Source organism: Pseudophryne corroboree, chromosome 4 (genome assembly GCF_028390025.1).
Source record: "Pseudophryne corroboree isolate aPseCor3 chromosome 4, aPseCor3.hap2, whole genome shotgun sequence".
Taxonomy (NCBI): domain Eukaryota; kingdom Metazoa; phylum Chordata; class Amphibia; order Anura; family Myobatrachidae; genus Pseudophryne; species Pseudophryne corroboree.
Genome location: NC_086447.1, coordinates 493,187,873 through 493,211,478, shown reverse-complemented (window position 1 = coordinate 493,211,478; position 23,606 = coordinate 493,187,873). Strand labels below are relative to the sequence as shown.

Sequence of the window (23,606 nt, the reverse complement as noted above, 5' to 3'; positions counted from 1 at the left end):
TGTATATATGTATGTTTTTGTGCCAAAGGTACCTCAATTGCAGCCCAGGGCGCCCCCCCCCAGCGCACTGCACCCTACAGTGACCGGAGTGTGTAAGTGTGCTGGGAGCAATGGCGCACAGCTGCGGTGCTGTGCGCTACCTTAATGAAGACAGGAGTCTTCAGCCGCCGATTTCGTCGTCTTCCAGCTTCTGTTCTTCTGGCTCTGCAAGGGGGACGGCGGCGCGGCTCCAGGAACGGACGATCGGGGACAGGTGCCTGTGTTCGAACCCTCTGGAGCTAATGGTGTCCAGTAGCCTAAGAAGCACAAGCTAGCTGCAAGCAGGTAGGTTTGCTTCTCTCCCCTTAGTCCCACGTAGCAGTGAGTCTGTTGCCAGCAGAAGCTCACTGAAAATAAAAAACCTAATAAATACTTTCTTTTCTAGTAAGCTCAGGAGAGCCCACTAGGAGCACCCAGCTCTGGCCGGGCACAGATTCTAACGGAGGTCTGGAGGAGGGGCATAGAGAGAGGAGCCAGTGCACACCAGATAGTACCTAATCTTTTTTTTTAGAGTGCCCAGTCTCCTGCGGAGCCCGTCTATTCCCCATGGTCCTTACGGAGTTCCCAGCATCCACTAGGACGTCAGAGAAATAAATAAATGAACATTTGCAAGTTAGGGGGTATATTCAATTGATGTCGGATCCTTTCTGACGGAAAAGATCTGACATTGGAGTATTCAATTAGCGGAAAAGCAGACAGGATTTGAGCATTCCCGACAATGCCACTCCGACTTGTGAGGCAGAAATACCACAAAATAGGAGTGTGGGAATGGGAATGATCATGGTAAGCGGTTAGGAAGATACAGATTGTTTTTATTTATGCAACTTCATATGATTTAGGAACATTAGTTCAAACACATTTATTCTGGATGTTCAAGCATGTCAGATCACATATCTATATGTTAATCTTTGCTAAATTAGCTACACTCAAATATTTAAACATAAGCAATTTAGTCATTAAGTTAAAAAAAATTACATAGTAAAGTAAAAACCAACATGGGATGTGGTTTCAGGCAAGAAAACAACCTTGTCCACTTATTTTTTGATTCTCCACAAATGACACTTCCCTGGTGCCTGTAAGCATGCTGAATACTTGATAGAGTATGCTTGATACTGTCAATTCTCGTCCTAAACAAAGCCAAATGCTCATTGTTCTAGAAAAAACTAAATGCGCCATCACTGAAAGCCTTGTTGGGTTATAAAATGTAACGCCTCACTGCTGTTATTTGGTGTCCATGTAATATTTTGTAAGTTCTCAGCAATATGGTCCTCCTGGCAAGACAACTGAAACTTGCTCCACATACTCCTATGGGTTATGAATGGCGGCTAAATAATCAGATGCTGGTCCGCACGTTACTAATACACATCTCTTCTGATTAGTTCTGTAATTGCTACGTGGAATGTTTTATACTATGCATTGTCCCCCCCCCACCCTTTTTTCCTGTAACCCATCCTTTATTTTTTTATATTTTAATTTCAAATGTACACACACATAGGGCTGTAACACACGCGCCGGTTTCTCCAGGATAGCAAAAAGCCGGACAAACTTTGTCCGACTTTTTGCCATCCTGGAGAAACCGGCAGTCTCGCTCACACTAGAGATGAGCGGGTTCGGTTCCTCGGAAACCGAACCCGCCCGAACTTCAGTTTTTTTTTTTTACACGGGTCCGAGCGACTCGGATCTTCCCGCCTTGCTCGGTTAACCCGAGCGCGCCCGAACGTCATCATCCCGCTGTCGGATTCTCGCGAGACTCGGATTCTATATAAGGAGCCGCGCGTCGCCGCCATTTTCACACGTGCATTGAGATTGATAGGGAGAGGACGTGGCTGGCGTCCTCTCCGTTTATAGAGAGTGAGACTACTAGAGTAGAGAGAGACACAGTATTATTTACTTTAGTAATTTTGGGGAGCATTAGGAGGAGTACTACTACTTGCTGAAGTGATAGTGTGACTGTATATCTGACTTGTGGGGGAGACAGTGGGGAGCAGTTAGAGTCTGAGAGCAGGAGTACATATTTTAACGTACAGTGCACACTTTTGCTGGCACTCTGCTGCCAGAGTGCCACACTGCCATTGTGACCACACTGACCACCAGTATATATTGTGATTGTCTGCTTAGGAGTACTACTTGCAAGTTGCTGATAGTGTGACCAGTGACCTGACCACCAGTTTAATTAATCACCACCAGTTTAATATATATATATATATATATATATATATATATGGTGAGCAGATGCTCCGGCACTCCACTTAGTCCAATGCTGGACTGATGCTGCTCTGGTGCCCTCCCCAACCGGGAACCGGTGATATATACTGGAAAGACGAGGCGGCACTCAGAGGCTTGTAACTGCAATCATATATTTGTGCAAATGGTGCAAATCATATCAACGTTTCGGGGACCTAGTCCCCTTCTTCAGGATAACACAAGTGTCAAACAGTGAATGTTTAAATAGACAAAACACTTACCCCCTGACCCCACTCACTCCACAGCTGCAGCGTGTCTGTATGGCCACCCCTTCATGGCTTCCGCCCGGCTGTGCGTCTCAGCGGGACCGGAAGTGACGTCCCGGGTGCGAGCCGCGTTGCCATGGCTACCGCTCGTACTCACCGCCCAGCTGTCGCTCCCTGGCCGCGTCGCTCGAGTTACCTCCAGAGCGTCTCCAGGTCCCGCGAGATCACTGAGCCTGGCTGGGAAAACCCTGATGTTGCCATGGTAACACTGCAATCTGTGTAACAAAATACATATAAATAAAACAATGGCTGAAGTGAGACTTAAGATGATATATATCCGTCAATAATACATCAATGTAAAGTGCTAGTGCTAAGAACAATTTAAAAACAATTTAAAAACATCGAAAGGTGCACACAGAAAAATTTGCACAACAAAGCCCCTTTTGTTATTATACCAAAGGGCTGCTGACTATGATGAAAAAATCATAACGGGCAATAACTATCTGGCTGCTTATTCTGAAGTAAATGCCTTCTGCTGAACACATCTTTTCTCAGATAATAATATGTGCAAAAATCGCTCCAAACCTGCCTCTCATTAAGTGCGGCATCCTTATATCAGGGCCGCACTAACCTCACAGAAAGTTAATGAGTCCTAAATTCTCATTCAACCCCCCAGGTTTCAATGTGTTGAGCCTATGGATCCACATAGACTCCAGCTGTAATAGTTTGCGACCTCGATCACCCCCCCGTATGGACTCGGGGACGTGATCGATGATGCGGTGTTTAAACGTGGCCATGGAATGTCTAAAGGTTACGAAGTGTTTGGCCACAGGTTGATCTCCACTGCCAGATGCCAGAGCATTTCGAATGGCCAGTCTATGCTGTGCCATTCTAATTTTGAACTGGCACTCTGTTTTGCCAATGTAATATCGCCCGCATGGGCAGATGATGGCATAAACAACGAATTTCGTGCTACATGTGAGGGGCCACTGTATCTTAAACGACTTGCCTGAAAACGGGTGGGCTATCGTGGTCCCTGGTGACATGTGGGAACAAGTGGTGCAACCGGTGCACTTAAAGCAACCGTTGCGCCTGGTGAGGAAATGTGTGGGGTTTACTCTCAATTTTGCCATGTCGGTTTTCACTAATATGTCCCTGATACTAATGCCTTTATGTGGGAGACTGAGCGTGAATTATTTTTAGCCAACAGGATTATTGCTGACAGATTGTTCATTTACTATAGATATATAGATGACGTGCTGATTTTTTGGCGAGGTGAGATACAGGAATTGGGCGCACTCATCGATTCACACAATCAGTCAGAACATCCAGCTAAACTAACCATGACCAGTAGTCCAGTTGAGATTTGTTTTTTAGACATTTCTATTAAAATCCATGACGGGAAAATCCTGACATGTCTCTATAGAAAACCTACCGATCGCAACACCATCTTGCGATACGACAGCTTCCATCCTAGATCCACTGTGAGAGGCCTTCCATACTCCCAGTTTTTGCGAGTGTGTAGGGCCAACAACAGTGATTCAACAAGGGCTTGTCAGTTGAGAGAAATGGAGGATAGATTTTTGGCCAGAGGCTATCCTCGGTCACTAATACGATCAGCTCGCCAGAAAGCAGAGACAACACAGAGGGATGATTCGGTGAAATCCAAACAGTCTAAAGACATGTCCCGTATCATTCCGTGGGTCTGTGAGTATGATGTGACAAGCAGTGAAAGGCAACGGCAAGTAAAGCAGCTATGGCCTATGATAACATCAGACCCGGAGCTTAGGATGCTACATGACAAACGTATCATGCCCAGTTATAAAAAAGGAAAAAGTATCAGGGACATATTAGTGAAAACCGACATGGCAAAATTGAGAGTAAACCCCACACATTTCCTCACCAGGCGCAACGGTTGCTTTAAGTGCACCGGTTGCACCACTTGTTCCCACATGTCACCAGGGACCACGATAGCCCACCCGTTTTCAGGCAAGTCGTTTAAGATACAGTGGCCCCTCACATGTAGCACGAAATTCGTTGTTTATGCCATCATCTGCCCATGCGGGCGATATTACATTGGCAAAACAGAGTGCCAGTTCAAAATTAGAATGGCACAGCATAGACTGGCCATTCGAAATGCTCTGGCATCTGGCAGTGGAGATCAACCTGTGGCCAAACACTTCGTAACCTTTAGACATTCCATGGCCACGTTTAAACACCGCATCATCGATCACGTCCCCGAGTCCATACGGGGGGGTGATCGAGGTCGCAAACTATTACAGCTGGAGTCTATGTGGATCCATAGGCTCAACACATTGAAACCTGGGGGGTTGAATGAGAATTTAGGACTCATTAACTTTCTGTTAGGTTAGTGCGGCCCTGATATAAGGATGCCGCACTTAATGAGAGGCAGGTTTGGAGCGATTTTTGCACATATTATCTGAGAAAAGATGTGTTCAGCAGAAGGCATTTACTTCAGAATAAGCAGCCAGATAGTTATTGCCCGTTATGATTTTTTCATCATAGTCAGCAGCCCTTTGGTATAATAACAAAAGGGGCTTTGTTGTGCAAATTTTTCTGTGTGCACCTTTCGATGTTTTTAAATTGTTTTTAAATTGTTCTTAGCACTAGCACTTTACATTGATGTATTATTGACGGATATATATCATCTTAAGTCTCACTTCAGCCATTGTTTTATTTATATGTATTTTGTTACACAGATTGCAGTGTTACCATGGCAACATCAGGGTTTTCCCAGCCAGGCTCAGTGATCTCGCGGGACCTGGAGACGCTCTGGAGGTAACTCGAGCGACGCGGCCAGGGAGCGACAGCTGGGCGGTGAGTACGAGCGGTAGCCATGGCAACGCGGCTCGCACCCGGGACGTCACTTCCGGTCCCGCTGAGACGCACAGCCGGGCGGAAGCCATGAAGGGGTGGCCATACAGACACGCTGCAGCTGTGGAGTGAGTGGGGTCAGGGGGTAAGTGTTTTGTCTATTTAAACATTCACTGTTTGACACTTGTGTTATCCTGAAGAAGGGGACTAGGTCCCCGAAACGTTGATATGATTTGCACCATTTGCACAAATATATGATTGCAGTTACAAGCCTCTGAGTGCCGCCTCGTCTTTCCAGTATATATATATATATATATATATATATATATATATATATATATATATAATTGTATATAATATATATATAATTGTATATGTATACCACCTACCCGTGTTTTTTTTTTTTATTTCTTCTTGATACATACTACTATAGTAGCTTACTGTAGCAGTCTGCGGTGCTGCTGAGCTGACGGTGTCCAGCAGGTCCGTCATCAGTCATTACATAATAAATATATATACCTGTCCGGCTGCAGTACTAATGATATTATATATTTATATATATATATATATATATATATATATATATATATATATATATATATATATATTAATTTCATCTCATTATCATCCAGTCTATATTAGCAGCAGACACAGTACGGTAGTCAACGGCTGTAGCTACCTCTGTGTCGGCAGTCGCTGGTCCATCCATAATTGTATACCACCTACCCGTGGTTTTTTTTTTTCTCTTTCTTCTTGATACATACTACTATAGTAGCTTACTGTAGCAGTCTGCGGTGCTGCTGAGCTGACAGTGTCCAGCAGGTCCGTCATCAGTCATTACATAATAAATATATATACCTGTCCGGCTGCAGTACTAATGATATTATATATTTATATATATATATATATATATATATATATATTTTTATATATTAATTTCATCTCATTATCATCCAGTCTATATTAGCAGCAGACACAGTACGGTAGTCCACGGCTGTAGCTACCTCTGTGTCGGCAGTCGCTGGTCCATCCATAAGTATACTAGTATCCATCCATCTCCATTGTTTACTTGAGGTGCCTTTTAGTTGTGCCTATTAAAATATGGAGAACAAAAATGTTGAGGTTCCAAAATTAGGGAAAGATCAAGATCCACTTCCACCTCGTGCTGAAGCTGCTGCCACTAGTCATGGCCGAGACGATGAAATGCCAGCAACGTCGTCTGCCAAGGCCGATGCCCAATGTCATAGTACAGAGCATGTAAACTCCAAAACACCAAATATCAGTAAAAAAAGGACTCCAAAATCTAAAATAAAATTGTCGGAGGAGAAGCGTAAACTTGCCAATATGCCATTTACCACACGGAGTGGCAAGGAACGGCTGAGGCCCTGGCCTATGTTCATGGCTAGTGGTTCAGCTTCACATGAGGATGGAAGCACTCAGCCTCCCGCTAGAAAAATGAAAAGACTCAAGCTGGCAAAAGCACCGCAAAGAACTGTGCGTTCTTCCAAATCCCAAATCCACAAGGAGAGTCCAATTGTGTCGGTTGCGATGCCTGACCTTCCCAACACTGGACGTGAAGAGCATGCGCCTTCCACCATTTGCACGCCCCCTGCAAGTGCTGGAAGGAGCACCCGCAGTCCAGTTCCTGATAGTCAGATTGAAGATGTCAGTGTTGAAGTACACCAGGATGAGGAGGATATGGGTGTTGCTGGCGCTGGGGAGGAAATTGACAAGGAGGATTCTGATGGTGAGGTGGTTTGTTTAAGTCAGGCACCCGGGGAGACACCTGTTGTCCGTGGGAGGAATATGGCTGTTGACATGCCTGGTGAAAATACAAAAAAAATCAGCTCTTCGGTGTGGAAGTACTTCAACAGAAATGCGGACAACATTTGTCAAGCCGTGTGTTGCCTTTGTCAAGCTGTAATAAGTAGGGGTAAGGACGTTAACCACCTCGGAACATCCTCCCTTATACGTCACCTGCAGCGCATTCATAATAAGTCAGTGACAAGTTCAAAAACTTTGGGCGACAGCGGAAGCAGTCCACTGACCAGTAAATCCCTTCCTCTTGTAACCAAGCTCACGCAAACCACCCCACCAACTCCCTCAGTGTCAATTTCCTCCTTCCCCAGGAATGCCAATAGTCCTGCAGGCCATGTCACTGGCAATTCTGACGAGTCCTCTCCTGCCTGGGATTCCTCCGATGCATCCTTGGCGCTGGCGCTGCTGGCGCTGCTGTTGTTGCTGCTGGGAGTCGATGGTCATCCCAGAGGGGAAGTCGTAAGCCCACTTTTACTACTTCCACCAAGCAATTGACTGTCCAACAGTCCTTTGCGAGGAAGATGAAATATCACAGCAGTCATCCTGTTGCAAAGCGGATAACTGAGGCCTTGACAACTATGTTGGTGTTAGACGTGCGTCCGGTATCCGCCGTTAGTTCACAGGGAACTAGACAATTTCTTGAGGTAGTGTGCCCCCGTTACCAAATACCATCTAGGTTCCACTTCTCTAGGCAGGCGATACCGAGAATGTACACGGACGTCAGAAAAAGACTCACCAGTGTCCTAAAAAATGCAGTTGTACCCAATGTCCACTTAACCACGGACATGTGGACAAGTGGAGCAGGGCAGGGTCAGGACTATATGACTGACAGCCCACTGGGTAGATGTATGGACTCCCGCCGCAAGAACAGCAGCGGCGGCACCAGTAGCAGCATCTCGCAAACGCCAACTCTTTCCTAGGCAGGCTACGCTTTGTATCACCGGTTTCCAGAATACGCACACAGCTGAAAACCTCTTACGGCAACTGAGGAAGATCATCGCGGAATGGCTTACCCCAATTGGACTCTCCTGTGGATTTGTGGCATCGGACAACGCCAGCAATATTGTGTGTGCATTAAATATGGGCAAATTCCAGCACGTCCCATGTTTTGCACATACCTTGAATTTGGTGGTGCAGAATTTTTTTAAAAACGACAGGGGCGTGCAAGAGATGCTGTCGGTGGCCAGAAGAATTGCGGGACACTTTCGGCGTACAGGCACCACGTACAGAAGACTGGAGCACCACCAAAAACGCCTGAACCTGCCATCATCTGAAGCAAGAAGTGGTAACGAGGTGGAATTCAACCCTCTATATGCTTCAGAGGTTGGAGGAGCAGCAAAAGGCCATTCAAGCCTATACAATTGAGCACGATATAGGAGGTGGAATGTACCTGTCTCAAGCGCAGTGGAGAATGATTTCAACGTTGTGCAAGGTTCTGCAACCTTTTGAACTTGCCACACGTGAAGTCAGTTCAGACACTGCCAGCCTGAGTCAGGTCATTCCCCTCATCAGGCTTTTGCAGAAGAAGCTGGAGGCATTGAAGGAGGAGCTAAAAGGGAGCGATTCCGCTAGGCATGTGGGACTTGTGGATGGAGCCCTTAATTCGCTTAACAAGGATTCACGGGTGGTCAATCTGTTGAAATCAGAGCACTACATTTTGGCCACCGTGCTCGATCCTAGATTTAAAACCTACCTTGGATCTCTCTTTCCGGCAGACACAAGTCTGCTGGGGTTCAAAGACCTGCTGGTGACAAAATTGTCAAGTCAAGCGGAACGCGACCTGTCAACATCTCCTCCTTCACATTCTCCCGCAACTGGGGGTGCGAGGAAAAGGCTCAGAATTCCGAGCCCACCCGCTGGCGGTGATGCAGGGCAGTCTGGAGCGACTGCTGATGCTGACATCTGGTCCGGACTGAAGGACCTGACAACGATTACGGACATGTTGTCTACTGTCACTGCATATGATTCTCTCCCCATTGAAAGAATGGTGGAGGATTATATGAGTGACCACATCCAAGTAGGCACGTCACACAGTCCGTACTTATACTGGCAGGAAAAAGAGGCAATTTGGAGGCCCTTGCACAAACTGGCTTTATTCTACCTAAGTTGCCCTCCCACAAGTGTGTACTCCGAAAATAAGATTTTACTTACCGATAAATCTATTTCTCGTAGTCCGTAGTGGATGCTGGGGACTCCGTCAGGACCATGGGGATTAGCGGCTCCGCAGGAGACAGGGCACAAAAATAAAGCTTTAGGATCAGGTGGTGTGCACTGGCTCCTCCCCCTATGACCCTCCTCCAAGCCTCAGTTAGGATACTGTGCCCGGACGAGCGTACACAATAAGGAAGGATTTTGAATCCCGGGTAAGACTCATACCAGCCACACCAATCACACCGTACAACTTGTGATCTGAACACAGTTAACAGTATGACAAACGTAGGAGCCTCTGAACAGACGGCTCACAACAATAACCCGATTTTTTTGTAACAATAACTATGTACAAGTATTGCAGACAATCCGCACTTGGGATGGGCGCCCAGCATCCACTACGGACTACGAGAAATAGATTTATCGGTAAGTAAAATCTTATTTTCTCTGACGTCCTAGTGGATGCTGGGGACTCCGTCAGGACCATGGGGATTATACCAAAGCTCCCAAACGGGCGGGAGAGTGCGGATGACTCTGCAGCACCGAATGAGAGAACTCCAGGTCCTCTTTAGCCAGGGTATCAAATTTGTAGAATTTTACAAACGTGTTCTCCCCCGACCACGTAGCTGCTCGGCAGAGTTGCAATGCCGAGACCCCTCGGGCAGCCGCCCAGGATGAGCCCACCTTCCTTGTGGAATGGGCCTTGACAGATTTAGGCTGTGGCAGGCCTGCCACAGAATGTGCAAGTTGAATTGTGCTACAAATCCAACGAGCAATCGTCTGCTTAGAAGCAGGAGCACCCAGCTTGTTGGGTGCATATAGTATAAACAGCGAGTCAGATTTTCTGACTCCAGCAGTCCTTGAAATATATATTCTCAATGCCCGGACAACGTCCAGCAACTTGGAATCCTCCAAATCGCTAGTAGCCGCAGGCACCACAATAGGCTGGTTCAGATGAAACGCTGACACCACCTTAGGCAGAAAATGAGGACGCGTCCGCAGTTCTGCCCTGTCCGAATGGAAAATCAGATATGGGCTTTTATACGATAAAGCCGCCAATTCTGATACTCTCCTGGCTGAAGCCAGGGCCAGTAGCATGGTTACTTTCCACGTAAGATATTTCAAATCCACCGATTTGAGTGGCTCAAACCAATGGGATTTGAGAAAATCCAAAACTACATTAAGGTCCCACGGAGCCACAGGGGGCACCACCGGGGGCTGTATATGTAGTACTCCTTTAACAAAAGCCTGGACTTCAGGAACTGAAGCCAATTCTTTCTGGAAGAAAATCGACAGGGCCGAAATTTGAACCTTAATGGACCCCAATTTGAGGCCCATAGACAATCCTGTTTGTAGGAAATTCAGGAATCGACCCAGTTGAAATTCCTCCGTGGGGACCTTCCTGGCCTCACACCACGCAACATATTTTCTCCAAATGCGGTGATAATGTTGTGCAGTCACCTCCTTCCTGGCTTTAACCAGTGTAGGAATGACCTCTTCCGGAATGCCTTTTTCCTTTAGAATTCGGCGTTCAACCGCCACGCCGTCAAACGCAGCCGCGGTAAGTCTTGGAATAGACACGGTCCCTGCTGAATCAGGTCCCGCCTTAGAGGTAGAGGCCACGGATTTTCCGTGAGCATCTCCTGAAGTTCCGGGTACCAAGTTCTTCTTGGCCAATCCGGAGCCACGAGTATCGTTCTTACTCCCCTTTGCCGTATAATTCTCAGTACTTTGGGTATGAGAGGCAGAGGAGGAAACACATACACTGACTGGAACACCCACGGTGTTACCAGAGCATCCACAGCTATTGCCTGAGGGTCTCTTGACCTGGCGCAATACCTGTCCAGTTTTTTGTTGAGGCGAGACGCCATCATATCCACCTTTGGTTTTTCCCAACGGTTCACAATCATGTGGAAGACTTCTGGATGAAGTCCCCACTCTCCCGGGTGTAGATCGTGTCTGCTGAGGAAGTCTGCTTCCCAGTTGTCCACTCCCGGAATGAACACTGCTGACAGTGCTATCACATGATCTTCCGCCCAGCGAAGAATCCTTGCAGCTTCTGTCATTGCTCTCCTGCTTCTTGTGCCGCCCTGTCTGTTTACGTGGGCGACTGCCGTGATGTTGTCCGACTGGATCAACACCGGCTGACCCTGAAGCAGGGGTTTTGCCAGACTTAGAGCATTGTAAATCGCTCTTAGCTCCAGTATATTTATGTGAAGAGACATCTCCAGGCTTGACCATACTCCCTGGAAGTTTCTTCCCTGTGTGACCGCTCCCCAGCCTCTCAGACTGGCATCCGTGGTCACCAGGACCCAGTCCTGTATGCCGAATCTGCGGCCTTCTAACAGATGAGCACTCTGCAACCACCACAGAAGAGACACCCTTGTCCGTGGCGATAAGGTTATCCGCTGATGCATCTGCAGATGCGATCCGGACCATTTGTCCAGCAGATCCCACTGAAAAGTTCGTGCGTGGAATCTGCCGAATGGGATTGCTTCGTAAGAAGCCACCATCTTTCCCAGGACTCTTGTGCATTGATGCACAGACACTTTTCCTGGTTTTAGGAGGTTCCTGACAAGTTCGGATAACTCCTTGGCTTTCTCCTCCGGAAGAAACACCTTTTTCTGAACCGTGTCCAGAATCATTCCCAGGAACAGCAGACGTGTTGTCGGGGTCAACTGAGATTTTGGAAAATTCAGAATCCACCCGTGTTGTTGCAGCACTACTTGGGTTAGTGCTACTCCGTCCTCCAGCTGTTCTCTGGACCTTGCCCTTATCAGGAGATCGTCCAAGTAAGGGATAATTAATACGCCTCTTCTTCGCAGAAGAATCATCATTTCGGCCATTACCTTGGTAAAGACCCGAGGTGCCGTGGACAATCCAAACGGCAGCGTCTGAAACCGATAATGACAGTTTTGCACCACGAACCTGAGGTACCCTTGATGTGAAGGGCAAATTGGGACATGCAGGTAAGCATCTTTTATGTCCAGGGACACCATAAAGTCCCCTTCTTCCAGATTCGCTATCACTGCTCTGAGTGATTCCATCTTGAAACTGAATTTTTGTATGTACAGGTTCAAAGATTTCAGATTTAGAATAGGTCTTACCGAGCCGTCCGGCTTCGGTACCACAAATAGCGTGGAGTAATACCCCTTTCCCTGTTGTAGGAGGGGTACCTTGACTATCACCTGCTGAGAAAACAGCTTGTGAATGGCTTCCAATACCGTCGCCCTGTCTGAGGGAGACGTTGGCAAAGCAGACTTTAGGAACCGGCGAGGGGGAGACTTCTCGAATTCCAACCTGTAACCCTGAGATACTACCTGCAGGATCCAGGGGTCCACCTGTGAGCAAGCCCACTGCGCGCTGAAATTCTTGAGTCGATCCCCCACCGTTCCTGAGTCCGCTTGTAAAGCCCCAGCGTCATGCTGAGGGCTTTGCAGAACCCGCGGAGGGCTTCTGTTCCTGGGAAGGAGCTGCTTGCTGCCCTCTCTTACCCTTTCCTCTGCCTCTGGGCAGATATGACTGTCCTTTTGCCCGCTTGTTCTTATAGGACCGAAAGGACTGCGGCTGAAAAGACGGTGTCTTTTTCTGTTGGGAGGGGGTCTGAGGTAAAAAGGTGGATTTCCCGGCCGTTGCCGTGGCCACCAGATCCGATAGACCGACGCCAAATAATTCCTCCCCTTTATACGGCAATACTTCCATATGCCGTTTGGAATCCGCATCACCTGACCACTGTCGTGTCCATAAACTTCTTCTGGCAGATATGGACATCGCACTTACTCTCGATGCCAGAGTGCAAATATCCCTCTGAGCATCTCGCATATACAGAAAAGCATCCTTTAATTGCTCTAAAGTCTGTAAAATACTGTCCCTATCCAGGGTATCAATATTTTCAGTCAGGGAATCCGACCAGACCACCCCAGCACTGCACATCCAGGCTGAGGCGATGGCTGGTCGCAGTATAACACCAGTATGTGTGTATATACTTTTTAGGGTAGTTTCCAGCCTCCTATCAGCTGGATCCTTGAGGGCGGCCGTATCAGGAGACGGTAACGCCACTTGTTTTGATAAGCATGTGAGCGCCTTATCCACCTTAGGGGGTGTTTCCCAGCGCGCCCTAACCTCTGGCGGGAAAGGGTATAATGCCAATAACTTTTTTGAAATTAGCCCTTTTCTATCTGGGTTAACCCACGCTTCATCACATACATCATTCAATTCCTCTGATTCAGGAAAAACTACAGGTAGTTTTTTCACCCCCCACATAATACCCTTTTTTGTGGTACTTGTAGTATCAGAGATATGCAAAGCCTCCTTCATTGCCGTGATCATATAACGTGTGGCCCTACTGGAAAATACGTTTGTTTCTTCACCGTCGACACTAGATTCAGTGTCCGTGTCTGGGTCTGTATCGACCGACTGAGGTAAAGGGCGTTTTACAGCCCCTGACGGTGTCTGAGACGCCTGGGCAGGTACTAACTGGTTTGACGGCCGTCTCATGTCGTCAACTGATTTTTGTAATGTGCTGACATTATCACGTAATTCCATACACAAAGCCATCCATTCCGGTGTCGACTCCCTAGGGGGTGACATCACCATTACCGGCAATTGCTCTGCCTCCACACCAACATCGTCCTCATACATGTCGACACACACGTACCGACACACAGCAGACACACAGGGAATGCTCTATTGAAGACAGGACCCCACTAGCCCTTTGGGGAGACAGAGGGAGAGTTTGCCAGCACACACCCAAGCGCTATAATATATATGGGAACAACCCTATATAAGTGTTGTATCCTTATAGCAGCTTAAATATAGTAATATCGCCAAAAAAAGTGCCCCCCCTCTCTGTTTTACCCTGTTTCTGTAGTGCAGTGCAGGGGAGAGTCCTGGGAGCCTTCCTCACAGCGGAGCTGAGCAGGAAAATGGCGCTGTGTGCTGAGGAGAATAAGCCCCGCCCCCTATTTCGGCGGGCTCTTCTCCGGAGTTTGTGAGATCTGGCAGGGGTTAAATACATCCATATAGCCTCAAGGGCTATATGTGATGTATTTTTAGCCATAAAAAGGTATTATACATTGCTGCCCAGGGCGCCCCCCCAGCGCCCTGCACCCTCCGTGACCGCTGTGTGAAGTGTGCCGACAACAATGGCGCACAGCTGCAGTGCTGTGCGCTACCTCAGGAAGACTGAAAAGTCTTCTGCCGCCTGCTTCTGGACCTCTTCCATCTTCGGCATCTGCAAGGGGGGTCGGCGGCGCGGCTCCGGGACGAACCCCAGGGTGAGACCTGTGTTCCGACTCCCTCTGGAGCTAATGGTGTCCAGTAGCCTAAGAAGCCAATCCATCCTGCACGCAGGTGAGTTCACTTCTCTCCCCTAAGTCCCTCGATGCAGTGAGCCTGTTGCCAGCAGGACTCACTGAAAATAAAAAAACCTAAAAACTTTTTCTAAGCAGCTCTTTAGGAGAGCCACCTAGATTGCACCCTGCTCGGACGGGCACAAAAACCTAACTGAGGCTTGGAGGAGGGTCATAGGGGGAGGAGCCAGTGCACACCACCTGATCCTAAAGCTTTATTTTTGTGCCCTGTCTCCTGCGGAGCCGCTAATCCCCATGGTCCTGACGGAGTCCCCAGCATCCACTAGGACGTCAGAGAAAGAGTGTTTAGTGCCGCCGCTCACCTTGTCAGCAATCGGCGTACGAGGTTACTTCCAGAAAATGTGGAGAAGATGATGTTCATTAAAATGAATTATAATCAATTCCTCCGTGGAGACATTGACCAGCAGCAATTGCCTCCACAAAGTACACAGGGAGCTGAGATGGTGGATTCCAGTGGGGACGAATTGATAATCTGTGAGGAGCGGGATGTACACGGTGATATATCGGAGGATGATGATGAGGTGGACATCTTGCCTCTGTAGAGCCAGTTTGTGCAAGGAGAGATTAATTGCTTCTTTTTCGGTGGGGGTCCAAACCAACCCGTCATTTCAGTCACAGTCGTGTGGCAGACCCCGGCACTGAAATGATGGGTTGGTTAAAGTGTGCATGTCCTGTTTATACAACATAAGGGTGGGTGGGAGGGCCCAAGGACAATTCCATCTTGCACCTCTTTTTTCTTTCATTTTTATTTGCGTCATGTGCTGTTTGGGGAGTGTTTTTTGGAAGGGCCATCCTGCGTGACACTGCAGTGCCACTCCTAGATGGGCCAGGTGTTTGTGTCGGCCACTAGGGTCGCTTATCTTACTCACACAGCTACCTCATTGCGCCTCTTTTTTTCTTCTTTGCGTCATGTGCTGTTTGGGGAGTGTTTTTTGGAAGGGCCATCCTGCGTGACACTGCAGTGCCACTCCTAGATGGGCCAGGTGTTTGTGTCGGCCACTAGGGTCGCTTAGCTTACTCACACAGCTACCTCATTGCGCCTCTTTTTTTCTTCTTTGCGTCATGTGCTGTTTGGGGAGTGTTTTTTGGAAGGGCCATCCTGCGTGACACTGCAGTGCCACTCCTAGATGGGCCAGGTGTTTGTGTCGGCCACTAGGGTCGCTTAGCTTAGTCATCCAGCGACCTCTGTGCAAATTTTAGGACTAAAAATAATATTGTGAGGTGTGAGGTATTCAGAATAGACTGAAAATGAGTGGAAATTATGGTTTTTGAGGTTAATAATACTTTGGGATCAAAATGACCCCCAAATTCTATGATTTAAGCTGTTTTTTAGTGTTTTTTGAAAAAAAAACACCCGAATCCAAAACACACCCGAATCCGACAAAAAAAATTTGGTGAGGTTTTGCCAAAACGCGGTCGAACCGAACCCAAAACCCGAAAAATTTCAAGTGCACATCTCTAGCTCACACAGGACGGCTTTGAGCCGTGTGTGATGCTGTGCGCAGCATCAGACACGGCTCGGGAAAAAACCGTTGTGTGTGAAAGCTCCCCTTCACACACACGGTTTACTGGCTGCAAAGACGGCCCGGCAGCCGGACCTTCCAGTGGATAGTTCCGGCAGCTGGGCCGGGACCGTGCCGTGTGTAAGGACACATTGCGCCTCATGTGTCTTTACATCACGGCAGCGGTTTGAAGCCGGACGGGTTTTTTCCGGGCGGCGCCAGCCGCCTCGTGTGTTTTAGCCCATAGGGCTAAAACACACGAGCCGGCATTTGCCGGCCGGGAAAAAGCCGGATGGCTTTTCCCGTGCCGGCATTGTAATGAACAGTGAGGCTACAGGGCCTTTCACACTGCGCGGCCCCGTCCCGGCTGCCGGGTTGCAGCCGGAACTATCCACTGGAAGGTCCAGCTGTCGGGCCGTCTTTGCAGCCAGCAAACCGTGTGTGTGAAGGGGAGCTTTCACACACACAACGGTTTTTTTTCTCAAGCCGTGTCTAAAGCTGCGCATGCGCACAGCATTACACACGGCTCAAAGCCGTCCTGTGTGCGAGACTCTGCCGGTTTCTCCCGGATGGCAAAAAGCCGGACAAAGTTTGTCCAGCTTTTTGCCATCCGGGAGAAACCGGCCAGTGTGTTACAGCCCTTACAGTATACATGTCTGCAGACTAGGGGTACATTTGGCCTGCAAAACAAGTTGGGTTGCGCTTTTCTTATCGCATTTCAACAAGAAAATCATGAACCACAGTATGTTCTTTATCTGTAGGAAATTACACAAATCTGAAGCAACTTGAATATTTCAACAGACTTGGTTAAATGACATTCTAACACTGGTACTTGTTGATAAAACAGATGCAATATGGATTCCAACCACCAGTCGCTATTATAAAGAGCAAGTGGCGAGTGGGTGCTGCCGACCGAAACTTACACTGGCACCCCATGATATTTGGGATGAACAACTGATCAAACACCCTACAATCTGAGGGCCATAAACTTCATAAATGTGGGCACTATGCAGGCAGAAAGTATAAGGTTAGTGGAAAGATGCTCACCATCTGTGCCAATAAATGAAGAAAAGGTGGGCAGAATATTTTACTATAGCCATAAAGGCAGCATTTACATACAAACTTCATCCATTTTCTATATTGCTAACAAACACCTGCAGGCATTTTTATTCTAAAAAGTTAACTTCAGGTTTAGAGTTTCTCAAAATATCTTATTAATTGGTCCAACGCGGACAATCTTGTGATGTATTTGTTAACATTACCATCAGATCGTAATGCCGTTTATATTTTAGGAAACATGGCCATTTGATTTATAGTGTTTAAAAAAAATAAAAAAAAGATAGAATGAAACCTGGAGGAACAGGTGGACCATGAATAATGAGAGTGCTACTTCAGAAACGTACTGCTCAGCAGTAAGCCATAACATTTCCATCTCTGGACCTATCAATAATGCAAATCTGATTAATCAGATACTGTAGTCATGTAAATAGGTTTCCAAGTAGGAAATGGTCAATGGATGTACCCAAGAGTACGGCATTGTTAAATGGAAATGCGTATCACCGCATTGGAAAAGGTTTGTTATTATTAACTCCTACTATACATCTATGGTCTATTCTAGGGATTAGTGCTATCATATAAATAACTACAGGCAGTATTATACATTCAGGCAAGTTTATCTATCCAGTGAGACTAATGCCATGTGCTTCACAAATCCCTTGACCAACACCTGAGAAAATAATGAAGTGGGATCAGAGGCCAGTTGGGTAAAGTGTTTCACTATTTTCTAACATTATAGTCACGGAAAAAATTCATCTACCAAACAAAAAACCACAAGTTTTGCTGCCATCAAGCTTTACTCATTATAAAAAAAAAAAAAAAAAAAGAAGAAACAGTTTCCACTAAAAATACTTCCTTAGTTAGTTATTTCTTCTGGCCCATTAGGCTCCATATACACTATTAGCTGAAATATGTCTTTTCATAATGTAAATGCATCATGCAAATGTAAAATCATACCACAGGGTTGTGGCCTTTCTAGAATCACAGATTTTTCAACTGCGTCACTGTTGTGCACTCAGTCTAATGTACTACAGCCAGTGCTGCACTGACGGAACCCACTGCTTTATCAAAGTAGTTTACAACATACAGTACACCACCTTCAGTATACTAGGTCTTTCTCAATGTACAAACAGATTGACATCTAAAAATACCAACAACTTCATGATGCCAAGATAAAATGGATGCAAGAGAAACATAGCAGTTAAGTAATCAATATTTCTAGAATTGCAATACCATTCATGGAAAACCTCAAGAACGTGGCTATGGAACTAGCTTTTGTGCCGTCCACATCTTTATTGTACAGTCATAATTCATTCAGTACAATCATGTTCTGTATAAACCGTATACACTACAAGTTTCAGGGGTTGGGGAATCCACGACTCTTCCTTCTGGAAATTGCAGGAGTTAAAGTCTAGATTTGGCAGTGGGCACATTCCACAGATTACCAAAGACATAGTTTAGTCTGATTTGCTGCAGGAGGCTTTAACATAATAAAGGGGCTGAACTAGACTCACGTGTAGTTGCAGCAGACACATGCTAGCAAGAATGAGGTATTACTGCCTTCCTAATAAGCCAGTACGATAATAGTTTTGTATTAAAAAATATACTTACAATGATATTACCCATATTAAACGTAAACAGAGCAAATCTACGGAATGAATATTCTTACAGAGATAAAGGTTACATTTTCCAGTGCCAAACTGTGTTCCTCAAATACATGATCACAGAACTGCTAGTCACTCGTACAATAGGGCCTAGCATTTTCTGCACAGACTCCATTCATTTTCAACATTTTAACTAAAGCTACCCAAGAGATTTATTCTTTCCAGTGTGCAATGGAAGACCATCGCCGGTTTAAAAGCTTTTAGTACACCAAGGCTTCTGAAAGCCTAGAAATACATTAGCTACTGTATAATACTACTAACTATCCCAATTTAAAACAGAAGGCATGAGTGGATAGGTATACAAAGGCAAATGAAAAAAAAACACAGACCTCTTAGCAGGAGGTAGCCTGGTAAAGAAATCAATATAGCGGTGCCGGAATTACTGCAGAGGTAATATATCCACCAGGAGCACTGCGACACATCTACCACATGTAATGAGGCGTGCAATGACTTCATTAGATACCACACACAAATCATAGAAGTACAGTAAACAATGGTTATATTTTGTAATACAAACTGAACAGAAAAATGTTGTGAAGGCAATATGGCATTTCAAAAGCTGTTACACATATTATCACATCCACTTTGCTCAGGGTCAGAGAGGCAGCTGCCAACTCCCCTTATAAGGGTAATGGGAGAGAGAGAGAACCCATTTGGCAATGCTGGGATGGAGCATATGCTGCTGTCACCCAGATACCTCACTGAGTGCAGGCAACAGCCCCACCCTCAACAGACATGTCTGACATCAGGCTGTACACCTGAAACACACCTAGAACCATGTATATCACCACTGCAGGGAAATCCCCAGTGTTTCTCACCTAGCAATAATACTACTACATTGCTCATCTACTGTGGCTGACCAGGAACACACAGCTATGGCTCACAGGGTCACACTCTCCCAGGCTGCCCCTGTAATGCTGAACTGTCCTACGGGGCTGCGGCAGGAACAGGTGCTGACAGCAGGCAGAGAGGCATATGCGCCCACGCTGGCGCCGGGTATCGCAATAAGCAGATGACTGACACACATCTGGGGATCCTGACATCTCGCAGCAACAAAGGGCATTTACTAATGTCCTACTGGCTGCCATATAATGAGCAGCCATTGGGAAACCCGGATCTTGGGGTAGTACATGGGTACGAGAGCCCTATGCCCGGGATTGCAGCGGAGGCCGAGTAACGTGCCCAGAGAGGAGCAGCCAGAAACAAAATGGAAGGTGCTGCTGCCTCCCTCATGCTGCCCGCCAGCAGCGGTGTCCGCATCCCCTCCCCCAGCCTGCGGGAGAGCACATGGGCTGCATGGCTCCCAGCTTGGCCGGCATGAGGGCGGACGGGCTGGGGACTGACCTTGAACATTCCCCATGGGTAACCCCCGCAGCCCGGAGCCCATGGTGACGGGGGAGCGGCCGCCATGTATGTAGCGGTGACAGCCCGCACCGCCCCCCCAATCCCCCGGGGATCTCACACACCCCGCACACCCCGGCATCCCACCTCACCTTGGGATGTCTCGGAGGTCCCCGGATCCCTTGCTCTTGTCCTCCTGGATGAACCAGACCTCCAGCAGCTTCTCCGTGCCCTCGAAGAAGTGAGCCCCGCTCTCCTCCATCTCCCCCGGCAGCCGGAGACCCACCGACAACGCAGAAAATAACGAGAAACGGAAAATCTGTATCTACCCTATTAGTGTTCTCCTCCCACGTCCGATCGTCGGCTCCCGCACACCTCTGCCGTATACTCGGAGCTTCTAGTGGAATTATTTCTAGAACTTTCTTTAAATAGTGTTTATAAAGAGGTTTATTTGTTGGTGTGTGGAGGGTGATGTTCCAGGTAGTAGGGTGTTCCTGTGTGTGATGGACACTGTTAGTTTCTCCAGTACAGTCTCTTATTTCCCGTTGTATCTCTCCCGGTTACGGAGAACGCGGTAAAGCGAGCGCTAGCTAATATCGTCGGCCATACTGTGTAAAGCGGTGAGAATACGGCCAGCCCGGCCTTATATATCCTCGCCTGCGTCACCGACCTCAGCGCCTACTCGCCTATTGGCTGTCAGAGGACTGGATAGTGGGCGTGACATTCAGTGGCAGAGCTCCGCCCAGCCGCCTACTCGCTCTCTGCCCGAGGCGGCAGCAGCAGCGGCGCTGTGCGGTGTGTGAGGCTGCAGATCCTGGCAGGGAAGGGCCTTATGGGATGGGCCGTCTCCAGTCTTACTGGCTAGTTTACGCTGCAGGAGATACTTGCCGAATTGTTTTTATTTCGTGCAAGATCCATGCATACTTCATCCATCATGTACCATAGTACAGCACCCGTGCTACACGTTTATTAATAAATGTACCTGCTATTTTCACGTTTAACTAGGCGTGCTGATCCCTCCTATCTGATCTCATTGATCTATCCCTATGTATATTTATCCAGAGATTGAGAAAATCTATCTCACAAAATATCCCGAAGAGCAAATACAAAATAACAGCACACACATATTCCATCAGTCTCCAAATAATTACAAAAAGTGCCTGATCCTTATCAAAGCAGCACAGTCAGCAACATGTCAGTTATATGTGATATGGATCAATGTGCAGGTAAGGATGTTTAAGGCATGGCAAGCACCTTCCTCGTCTTTTCCATAGACTATTTGCCTATGTTAGGATTGTGCAGCGGGGTCTGCTTCAGATGCGGTCACAACTTCAATGGTGATGTAACTAAGCGATTATCAGTAGAGTGCACACACACCAAGGTACCTTTGTGATGCGGCTTGCAATGAGGAATCAGGGGCAGAGTGACTGACAGGAAGAGGCTATTTGGGGGAGGTAATGGGGTGTGTTTGCAAAAACGTAGGCATGTCATGACCATTTTTGGGGCGTGTCTAAGCGTGCAACTACAATCTCATACACATAAAACATGGCGCCAGCGTTGCACAATTGAAGATGGAGTTGTTGTTCCTCGCATCTGCGTTGCAGTAGCGACGGAGTACGCAGTTTTCTGAAAATATTGTGATAGCTTTGGGGGTAATTCTGAGTTGATCGCAGCACCAAGTTGGTTAGCAATTGGGCAAAACCATGTGCACTGCAGGGGGGCAGATATAACATGTGCAGAGAGAGTTAGATTTGGGTGGGTTATTTCGTTTCTGTGCAGGGTAAATACTGGCTGCTTTATTTTTACACAGCAATTTAGATTTCAGTTTGAACACACCCCACTCAAATCTAACTCTCTCTGCACATGTTATATCTGTCCCCCCTGCAGTGCACATGGTTTTGCCCAACTGCAAGCAAATTTGCTGCTGCGATCAACTCAGAATCAGGCCCTTTGGTGGGTGTCTCTGTTCACTTGTGGGCGGCTGCTACACTTGTGATGCCGAAAAAAGCTAAATTACAAATACAATGCTAAATTTCTAGTAAATGGCAAAGCAATTTCAGATCTCAAACATTTTACTGCTGGCAGCTGTGCTATGCCTGTTCCACTATGAAACTCAATCTGACTCATGTCGAGAAGGGGGCATATGAAGCAAACTCCTCAGGGTACTATGGTCAGTACAGTAACTCCAAGTAGTGCACATTATCAACGTTTTTATAAATAAACATGCAAGACTTTTTTCATCCATTGTTAATGATTTGTAGGTCTGATATTTTTAGTTACTAACAGTGCTTGTAGTGTCACAGATAATCTATCAGCCATTACAGTGGATGAATATACACAGATTGTCTGCTAGTTATTAACTGTATTGTATATACTCTACTTTAGATATATTGTTACGATTACCACCAATCTCGATGACTACACTGATCAACACTCATTTTATAGCCAATCATACTAGAGCAATTTTGGGGTATCTTTGTGGCACTGATTCTGAATAAGGGCCTAATTCAGACCTAATCGCTGTGCTGCAAATTTCCAGAGGTCTGCGATCAGATAGTCGCCGCACAGGGAGAGTGAAAGCCTGCCCCGTGCAAGTGTGCAAATGCACGTGTATGCCGTGCAAAAACTTTGCCATGTAGCGGACATCTGCAAATCCGTTCGCAACTCACCATTGAATGATTTTTCAATACTGTACAGTGTGTGCGTTGCCCAGGACTTACTCCTACAGTGCGAATGAAACAGGTTGATCGTGGCCGGAGCTGACGTCACACACCCTCCTAGAAAACGCTTGGGAATGCCTGCTTTTTTCCTGATACTCCCAGAAAACAGCCAGTTACCACACTCAAATGTCCTCTTCCTGTCAATCACCTTGTGATCGAAATTATAACTGCCAGCTGACAGTGGCCAATCACTAATATATGGAGAGACAATGTCCTAGAACAGTGATTTTCTACCTTTTTTTACTCGCGGCACTCCGAACAATATTTTAAAATTGCCAAGGCGCACCATCAGTTCCCCACAGAAAAAAAACTAAAGACACACATTGGCCCTCACAGTAAAAAAAACAACAGACATACATTGGCCTACACAGAAAAAACAATCACATTGCTCCCCACATAAATCATGTTGCTTCCTACATAAATCTTATTGCTCCCCACATAAATCAATCACATTGCTCCCCACATAAATCATGTTGCTCACACATAAATCAATCACATTTCTCCCCACATAAATCCTGTTGCTCCCCACATGAATTATTTACATTATTCCCCCCATAAATCCTTATTCTCCCCACATAAATCCTATTGCTCCCCACAGGAGAAATAAAATAACAAATATTAGCCCCTACCGGTCAGCTGTCCCCCTCCCTATCTCTCAGTG

The 23,606-nt window shown here is 46.8% G+C and overlaps 1 protein-coding gene across 1 annotated transcript in view; it reads right to left on the bottom strand.

Annotated features, from left to right (window-relative positions):
* AMD1 (adenosylmethionine decarboxylase 1) overlaps nt 1-20,856 on the bottom strand; it is a 106,309-nt gene extending 85,453 nt beyond the window's left edge. Inside the window, exon 1 of the mRNA XM_063917137.1 lies at nt 20,378-20,856. Within this exon, the coding sequence (XP_063773207.1) occupies nt 20,378-20,487 (110 nt within the window). The 5' untranslated portion in view covers nt 20,488-20,856. The remainder of the gene's footprint in view (nt 1-20,377) is intronic.
* Nucleotides 20,857-23,606: the final 2,750 nt, after the last annotated feature.